Genomic DNA, 9,249 nt, shown 5'->3' with positions numbered 1-9,249 from the left:
TCTTTGTTCACATTTGCTTAAAGAGACTGCTCTTTTCCTAGGAGCTAGGTTGATCACAAACTTCGGCAGATTGCATAATCCCAAAATATAGATTTTATTCAACCTCCATGAGTTCATCTTATACCTTCCAGGCAATTGTATTTAACCATTCAGGAAACTGACTCAATGATACATCACAAACAACATGGAAAAGGACGTACAGAGGAACAAGATCAGCAATTGAACATTGAGAAGCATCATCTTACTTTTGCAGTGTTCTTCCTCTATTCAGGGATTTGCACAGATTTTCGCCAGAGCACTATCCCATACTTCGACAGACCTCTTATCAGCTCTGGCCAATGCCATCCTGCTGCCTCCAAATGCCCAGCTCACAATCTTGGCCTTCTCCTTGACCGCTTCCTCGCCAGCCCCCGCATCCATGTATGGTCCGCTGCCAACCCAATTCCTCTTCATAACCTTCTTCCCACCGGCCTCTGGTGCCAATTCGACCTGACTCCACACCTCTACATCTGCGCCGCATGCCACAAACACCCAATTGCAGTAGCACTCAATCATACAGCCATTCCCATATTTCCTTCTAGATGACGCCGCAGCAGCTGCCCTCTGTCCGTCGCCAATGCACACCCACGGCTCCAACCCAATGCCACCACCGTTGCCAAGCATCCTCAAGTCTGCCATAAACACTTCGCCAGACGCAGCCCCCACCTTGAATAGTGCTGACAGAGTGTCTGATGCGGCAACATCCGCAAAGCAGTCCTCCTTCTCCCTGACCTCCCACACCGGCACCGTAGCGCTGGCCCTGATATCCCACAAGGCGTATGTCCCCCACCACCCCGCCCGGGCTGGAGTGTGAGCCGGCAGCGAACAAGAGATTGTGCTCACCAAGCCACCCCAGCTTGGTTGCTGGTATCGCCGCCTCGACATCTGCGCCAAACACCTCGGCCTTGTTTGGATCGGCAAGAATTCTAGCGCGCACGCTTCCCGAAAAAAGAATCTCGCATGCATGAAACATTAAATGAAATCTATTTGCAAAACCTTTTCAGGGATGGGTGTAACTTTTCGCGACGAATCTAATGACGGTAATTAATCGATGATTTGCTACAGTGATGCTGCAGTAACCATCCTCTAATCGCGCGGTCAAAGGTCTCGTTAGATTCTTCAGGGTCACTAGCGCGGAAGTTCTGAAATTGGTTTTGTAAACTGGCTTTGTTTGACACCATAATTAGCGGTCAAATATTTTACTATTCCTAACGCGCTAGGATTCTAGCACAACCAAACAAGGCCCTACTTCCGCCCGATTTCCGCCACAGGAGACAAGGAATTCAGATCGAACGCTACCATGGCACTCGAGTTGCGCCGTGCGGACTCAAAGCTGGCGAAGAGCCACGGCGCCGATGGGTCTCCTGACGGCGCTGTGGCTGCCATGGACAGCACGGTGGCGGAGGACGAGCCTGGCCAGGAAAGCACCTCCGGAACAGCGGAGGCGGCGGGGCCATCGGTGGAGAATCGGCAGAGCTAGACGCCGGGGAAGTCACGGGCGCCCGCGAAAGCGAGGGCAGGGGACACCGCGACGAGCGAGTCAACGGCGAGGAGCGGCGTGAGGACGCTGGCGCGGGTGGCGAGCGCGGCATCGAAGCAGGTGACCACCCCACCGTGCGCGGCGACGAGGGAGGCCGGGTGCGGCGGCGAGGGGCACACCGCCACGGCGGAGGGTGGGCCGCGGCCGGTGAGCGGGAGGAGCGCGGTGGGGTGGAGCTAGAGCGGGGCGAAGGCGGAGGCCGGGGAGAGGGAGGCGAGGAGGGCGCCGTCGAGCGCGAAGCGGCGGGCCTCGGCGAGAAGCGCGGCGGAGGGAGGGGCCGGCGCGAGAAGGCGGCCGTGGCGGAGGAAGGAGAGGAGCTGGGCGAAGAGGCGCGGGTCCCCGTCGAGGAAGTGCGGGGCGGATGGGGGATAGGGGCCGAGGGAGGCGAGCGGGGAGGAGGCCTATTCGCAAATTACAACTCCCCGAGAAATTTGCGGAGGGGGCCGAGAGAGGACCTCGAGAAAAATAGAAATTACAACCAACTCCCCGAAGGGCCTATTCGCAAAGCCCGTCGCTTCCCGAGCCTTCTCCCTTCGTCGCACCGCGTCGCCGTCGCCGCCGCCGCGGACGAAGAAACCTCCCGCCACGAGCCGAGGAAGGCCAACTCATGTTGAAGCCGCAAGATCCGGCAGCCGCAGACTCCGCTGGACCGCTTGAAGGATGCTGAACGTACATTGGCACCTTCACCTCGAAATGCCGCAGGAGGGAGGCTCGCCGCCGCCGGCGAGAACGCCGACGCCCAGAGCCAAGAACTCGTAACCAGGGCCGCCCTGCACACCTTTCCCAAAGAGAAGCAAACCCGCAGTGGTACTGACCAAGAAGATCCGCCGTCGCCGAGGACGCCCGCCGCCAGCTCCTCCAGATCCAGAGCTCCTGTACAAGGATCTCACAACCCCGCCGTCAACCCCGGAGCACGAGTCGGCGTAGTGGAGGAAGGGCCGGAGAAGGGCGCTCCACCAAGGCCGCGCCGCCTCCACCACGCCAGCGCAGCCGGGAGAGAACATCCCTCCACGCAGGTAGGCCAACGGCGCTGGCACCACCTCCGCAGAAAGCACCGCCGCACAAAGCACCGCCATGGAGGGAAGAGATTCTCGTCGATCCGTCGCCGAAGACGAGGAAGTCGCCGCCACACAGCCACATCCACCATCGCCGGAGCCGAAAACGAGACAAAAGAGCCACGCCCGCGTCGCCGCCGGGGGCACAGACAACCCTAAACTACGGCCTATAGAGCTACTAGTATAGGGTATATACACCGCACGTCGCTCCGGCGGCTCCCCCTCTCCTCCAGCGGTCGGCGAGCCGCCGGAGGAGCGAAGGAGCCGTCGGAACGAGAGTCGCCCTCTGTTCGCCCTGTCTACTGTAGAAAGGGGGCGGGAGGAGACAGACCGAGAGCTCTTTTGTGTGTGCATTGGGCATAACTTAATAAGCAGAGAAAATTTCTACTATCCTTGTTTAATAAAAATGCTCTCATTTTTACAATCTACGGTTGAAAATAATTACGTCTGGAGGAACCTGAGGTTCGTTCCAAGCACAGTAACATGTCTCTTCAAAAATACTATCAGAATCTTAAATACTCATGTATTTACAACCACTATTTTCTAATGAGAAATAGTGGTAAAATTAAGTCCTATGTTGAATACTGCATGAAGAACAAAATGCTGGGGAAACAATAATCATTCAACAATACTTAAGGCGCAAACCCATTTTTGCTAGACTTCACAAGAAGGAACATGTACTAATTTACTAGACTTCACAAGAACAGTACAACTGCGAATCTCCTCGTGTGTACCTTTGAATAAAAATGAATTAAAGAGTACTCAAACCTTTTTTTTCTCCCAATGACCTCCAAGACACATGTCAAATTTGAAGGTGAAGAGTTTCTCAATGATTGTACATGTCATTACGAGATTAAAATACAAAATAAAAAAATGCTTCGCATGCCTAATAAAGTAATAAACATTATAATTCACACTAAAAACTAACTGAACAAACCACGATGCATTCGCATGAACCATTGGCTGCCAAAAGGCGCGACAGTCTTCGTCTCCACCACGACAAAATCGCACTGGACGCTAGCCCTGAGCAAAATTAATCGAGAATCAAGAACCGAACCAACAAAATTGAGAACCAAAACTGAAAAAACCGAAACCGAGAATTTTGATTCTCTGTTCGGTTTCTATTTGTCAGAAACCGAAATTCTCGATTCGATTCGGTGTAGAACTCAGTTAACCGAATAACTGAACAAATTAAACATTTAACACATTTAGACATTTGGCCCACTAAAACTCAACAAGCAAACCGTACCTAAACACCCCACCCCCAGCCCGGCCTAGAGATGGAAGCGGATCGGGTTCGGTGCGGGTATCCGCGGGTTTCGGTTTTTCGGGTTTCGGGTTTGGGGTTGGTTTTTCGCCCACGGTTTTCAAGTTCGGGTTTGGGTTTGGTTTCGGGTTTGATTTCGGGTTTTGGTTTCCACCCGTGGATATTCGAAATAAATCATTTGAAATTAAAACTCATATTTTATAATATATTAATGATAACTTGTTTAGTTAGACTATTAAATTTATTGAAAGTTGACTCATGAAAATATTTATTATTTGTTGCCTCTTATTTATACATGTGAATATGTGTATATTTATCCGCGGGTTTCGGGTATCCGCGGGTTTGGTTTTGGTGATGGATTTCCACCCGAATCGATTTCGAGTTCGGATTTCAATTTCGGATTTCGATTTTGGATGCACAGAGACTCCACCCACTCCGAACCCAACCCGTTGCCATCCCATCCTTAGCCCGGCCACCCAGCCCCCCACGCCGCCGCCGGCACCTCCCTGGTGCACTAAGGTTGGCTGCCAGATAGCAGGCTACTCTCCTCTCAAAGAAAATAGAAGAAAAAAAAGAAGGGAGGAATCAATTCCCCACTCGCCCATATTCCCCTCTGAATCGCTCGATGGAGCGGAGCGGCGGCGAGGTCTCCTCCGACTCCGACGCCGCCGCCGGCGAGGACCGTCTCAGCGCGCTTCCCGACGACGACCTCGTCCTCATCCTCCTCCGCCTAGACACGGCTGCTGCTGCCCGGACTAGCATCCTCTCCCGCCGCTGGCGCCGCCTCTGGGCGATCCTCCCGGAGCTCCACTTCCCCGTGCCCCCTGAGCCAGCCCGCACCCGCGCCATCCTCGAGTCCCACAAGGCGGCCCTCCGGTTCCTCCTCGTCAGAACCCTGGACGCCGCCCCCGACTCCGTGGCGGCATGGCTCCCCGCCGCCGCGCGCCGCCTCCCGGCCGCTTCGTCTTCTTAAACGAAGACGCCGCCAAGGAAGGCGGCGAGGAGGAGGAGGAGCAAGGAGGCGCCTTTGAGCTGCCCTGCTTCGGGAAAGCCACCGCGATCTATCTCGGCCTAGGGTCCCTCGGCGTTGCCATGCCGCAGGCAGGCATTTTCGCAAGGCTCACAGAGCTATCCCTGTTCCGCGTCCGGTTGCACGGCCCGTGTGAGCTCGGCGACGCCATCTCCTCGCCGCGGTGCCCGTGCTTGCAGAAGTTATGCATCTGTTTTGTCTGGGGGCTGAACAATCTCGCCATCCATTCTGGGTCTCTCCTGCGAGTGGAGCTCGCTGAGCTGGATGGCTTGCGGCAGCTCACCATTGTGGCACCGGTCCTTGAGGACCTAGAAGTCTCAGGTTGCATCATTGATGATCAGAATCAACAAGTCGCCAGCATCTCAGCTCCTCAGCTTGTATTTCTCGACTGGAGTGACCCGTATGATCCGAGCTCCGTCGATCTTGGCAAGATGGAATGTGTTCAACGGCTGAGCACTTCTGACTTTCTTGTTTATGGGCCAAATAACCTTGCAGTTGCACACAATCGTGGTTGTGTAAGGCTCCTCGAGCGTTTCAAGGTCGTGGAAGATCTTATTCTCACACTGAAATATTTCGGGGTGAGTCACCTCCTCACTCATGCAAAATTTTCAGGATGTTCATGCTTTCCTTAGGGCATGTTTGGATAAGCTAAAGTTAGTTTTTGAGTCTTGACTAAAGTTTAGCCCCCCATTAGCACTCCTATTTGAAGGAGGTTGTGCTAAAGTTTAGCACTTTTGGACATTAGCACTTGAATCCAAACACCTCCTAATCGGTAGAGATTCCACTATTGGACACCAACATCCGTCCAAATGCCCTTTTTGACACGGACACACTGAGCAAGAAGTGCCGTGCCCTGTACCAGGCAAGGAAAACCTTCTCTTCCACTAAAGAGACAAATTAAGCAGCTACCGTGGAAGTACTTTAGGCATACTAACTGTATGAGATTATTTTAAAAATGTAGCTTCACTCAAACATTGAACAAGTGTCCTGTTCAAGTAGGATGGCTGGTTTGGATTGTTTTCCCAACACGAATTAAGGAAATATACATAACTGTCTGGATGATGGTGGTATCTCAGAACAGCCCTGAAATATTTCTTGTTTTGCTTTGCTCAAGGCGCTGCAGCTTAACTGAGCTTAAATGTTCATTCTTTTTCCACTTGATGAATTATATCCAAAGCCTTCTGGTATAGAATTAGCAATACATTTCTATTTAGGCTTGGAATAATAGGTTTTGTACAAGAGATCTTAAGTTAGGTTGTTAGATTATAACAGCCATTTCCTGCATTGTAACTGCAAGGGCCTGCATATAACTGCCATATAAAAATGACAATTTTCTGTCGGTTTCCAACATTCACATATGATTGTTTTCTTTTTGTGACTTGCCATGGACACACAGGAGATAGAAAACTTTGCCTACTTGATGGATGACATGACTGTGCTCCCTGACATCACATTTTTGAAGCTGAATGTATTGGCATATGGGCATGCCTTTGGGCCCAGTGCATTTCATGTTCTTAGGATGTGTTCCGGTATAAGAGGGTTGAAGATGTTTCTAGCTCCTACTCACTCTGAGGTACAGCTATCTTTTCTACTCCATCCGTTCCAAATTGTAGGTTGATTTGGTAAATCTAGATACATATTTTTTTAGACACCCGTGTCTTAATTTTTTTGCCGAGTCGGATACCCCACACCCGTGTCGGATTCCGACACCCGTGTCGGATTCCAAGTGTTATTTGCCGTGTCCTAAAAAATTCTAACGAATCGGACACCCGCACCCGAGTCGGACACCGACACCCGCACCCGTGTCCATGTAGCACTGAGATAAACGCTATGTCTAGATACATAATAAAAATTATGCATTTAGATTTGCCAAAATGACCTACAATTTGGAACAAAGGTTGTATATTATCTAATATGCATATGTATTTCTGGGCTCACCAAGGGCCAAGGACTGATCTACTTGTGGTTTGCTCCCATGTTTATCTGTTGTAACTTTATGGGTTATGTATTTTCTGATGACTACACCTTACTCTAGCTTTGATTTTTCATTGAGTGCTATACTATTTGGGTTGGAGAGAAAAAAATGTGCGATTGGTAGCATACTAGCACGCTACCTGAAGATTGGTTAATCTTATAAATAATCATGTTTACCATACCATTTTTCTTAGCTCCAAACAATCGTGTTGCAGCAATCTATCAGCTCTAACCTAATGTCTTGGTGGAATCTTCTTGGGGTGGTGTTATGTCTTGATGGTGTATGCATGCAATATGATAATTTTCCAATGTTATCTTTTTATTGAATCCGACAATATCAATTGATCTTACAGGTATATGCTCCTTGTTGCAGGCACAAAGTTCATGCCCATCAGTTTGCATTTGTTGTCAGCAAGCAAACTGGAAGACTGAGGAACTGTCATTGAATCGCCTTGTAGAAGTAGAAATCACTGGATTGAGAGGATCTGAACATGAAATTGCTTTCCTGAAGCGACTGTTAAGTTGGGCGGCATTGCTAAAAAGGATGACAATAAAATGTGATAATTCAGTTGCAGAAAACATGGCCAACGAGCTGCACCAGATGTTACGGAGCTTCTCTAGGACAGAAGTATGCATGAAATTTTACACATATCAGGACATGTTGAAGGGGTTGTGTAAGAAGTCTAGCTAAGGCAGTGTGTTGTCACTTTAAGGGCTGAACGTTGTTTTTGTAGTTTTCTTCCTTGCTATGGTTTGCTGTGCTTGGGAACATCAAAATGCTAGCAGATTATTGAAAAAAAAATGTTAAGACCCATCATTCTATTGTCAGAGTTATTTTATGTCTTGTTTCTAGCTTATGGATTTTTTATATTCTTTTCACGATGCTGACATGCTGAAGAGTGGAAATCAGTCGTTTGGTTGATCTATTGGTGATTCTAATTGGGTTTGGTATCGCCAATGTGGCAACAGTTAGAAGGTATATGTTGGAGCACAAATGAAATATTTTAATAAAGGCAAACTAAATGTGTTCTGTTACGTACTTCGAGTGGAACACTATTTTGGTAACAGAAAATGGATGATTAATAATACAGCAAAAACTAAATTGTTCTGTTACAGTGAGTGGAACACTACTCTTTCTCTCCCTCTCTCTGGGGCCTAAAAGTATCTCACCATCTCCTAATGACATTCCTTTATTTTACAAGTTAGATAAATTGCTAGCAAATGAATTTGCAGCAATCGTGGTTGCAAGACGTGTGCGAGTAACAGAAATAATCACGAAACAGCCATGAAAACAAATATATATTCACTACAAACTGCAAGGAGCATTAGACTTTAAATTAGTTTTTGAAAGAAAGAAAAAAGCAATATCATGAGTCGAAAGTCAAATGCAGCTTTTTGGGGGGAAAAAACCCTAAGCTAATAAAGCAAACGTGCTATCAACCATAGAACAACAAAAGAGTGGCGGCTTTGGATGATTTGGGGGCATGGCAAAGATTCTTAAGGCGGCGCTCCTTGGAAGTTACCTACCGTGATAGAACAGTAGGAAACCGAAACAATGGGCGCTATGAGATGGTATTAGGTACGGGGTAGTAAAGGGTCCAAAAATTTGAACTAGAAATCTAAGGGTCGGGTCTTAAAAAGGTTGAGCTCTAATCTTATACAATTTTGAGGTAAAAAATTCAAGGATCTTGTTGGGCTGTGAAGAAGCCACTAAAGCCATGACCCATTACCAGTCCTAAGTACAATGTATTTTGTCTCGCTGGTATTTCCAAAGCTAGCTATTTAGAAGGGAAAGTGAGTTAGAGGTTGGTAGCTTGTGATAGAATCCTACTAGAAACCAAGTCGTAACATCATGAAACAGACATGATATTTTTTATACTACCCTTCTTTCGTAGATATAAATAAATATAGTAGTTGCATACCTCACATATTGGTATTTTTTTTCCTTCAATCCATCAAAGTTGAATCTGAAATCAACGGATATGGTTAATTCTCCCTTGTTCTGATCTTTAGCCATGTACCATGCTAACTGAGCGCGGTGGCTATATACTGTATGAGCTGCAAAAATAAAGGCGATCCATCGCATGAAAGATTCCGTCTGCCCATTATTCAAAAAAAAGATTCCGTCTGCCTCTTTTGGGTTGTATGTTTCTTATTTGGCCCAATAGCTATCACTCGTTGTGGCCTGTTTGGACTCTTCTTTTTTATATTTCTCACCACTTGCTATCTACCTGCATATATGCACCCTCCTCTCCTTTTTCTCTCTCCACAGACAATACCTATACTCTTATTACTATACGCCCTAGAGGGGGAGCGACGGGAGCAGTCGGACGCTCCCTGGGTG

General features: G+C 48.4%; 1 protein-coding gene and 1 pseudogene across 2 annotated transcripts; one reads left to right on the top strand and one right to left on the bottom strand.

Annotated features, from left to right (window-relative positions):
- On the bottom strand, positions 1-2,655 carry LOC120695158 (annotated as a pseudogene).
- Positions 2,656-4,410: 1,755 nt separating this feature from the next.
- Positions 4,411-7,750, top strand: LOC120669473. 2 transcript variants are annotated; one of them, XM_039949219.1, is made up of 3 exons: positions 4,420-5,509; positions 6,328-6,504; positions 7,279-7,750. In XM_039949219.1, the coding sequence occupies exons 1-3, from the start codon at positions 4,826-4,828 to the stop codon at positions 7,594-7,596; spliced, it is 1,179 nt and encodes a 392-aa protein (XP_039805153.1). In that variant the 5' UTR covers positions 4,420-4,825; the 3' UTR covers positions 7,597-7,750. The 2 variants fall into 2 exon arrangements, with proteins under 2 accessions (XP_039805159.1, XP_039805153.1); XM_039949225.1 differs by lacking the exon at positions 6,328-6,504 and having other exon boundaries at positions 4,411-5,509.
- Positions 7,751-9,249: the final 1,499 nt, after the last annotated feature.

This window comes from Panicum virgatum, chromosome 2K (assembly GCF_016808335.1).
Source record: "Panicum virgatum strain AP13 chromosome 2K, P.virgatum_v5, whole genome shotgun sequence".
Classification (NCBI taxonomy): domain Eukaryota; kingdom Viridiplantae; phylum Streptophyta; class Magnoliopsida; order Poales; family Poaceae; genus Panicum; species Panicum virgatum.
This window is presented reverse-complemented; position numbering and strand designations above follow the sequence as displayed.

Bases quoted from the DNA above. Each gene is read 5' to 3' on its own strand.
- LOC120669473 (XM_039949219.1), top strand. From the start codon at position 4,826: ATGGCTCCCCGCCGCCGCGCGCCGCCTCCCGGCCGCTTCGTCTTCTTA. The intron at 5,510-6,327 runs GTGAGTCACCTC...ATGGACACACAG, and splicing joins TCACACTGAAATATTTCGGG to GAGATAGAAAACTTTGCCTA. The intron at 6,505-7,278 runs GTACAGCTATCT...TCCTTGTTGCAG, and splicing joins TAGCTCCTACTCACTCTGAG to GCACAAAGTTCATGCCCATC.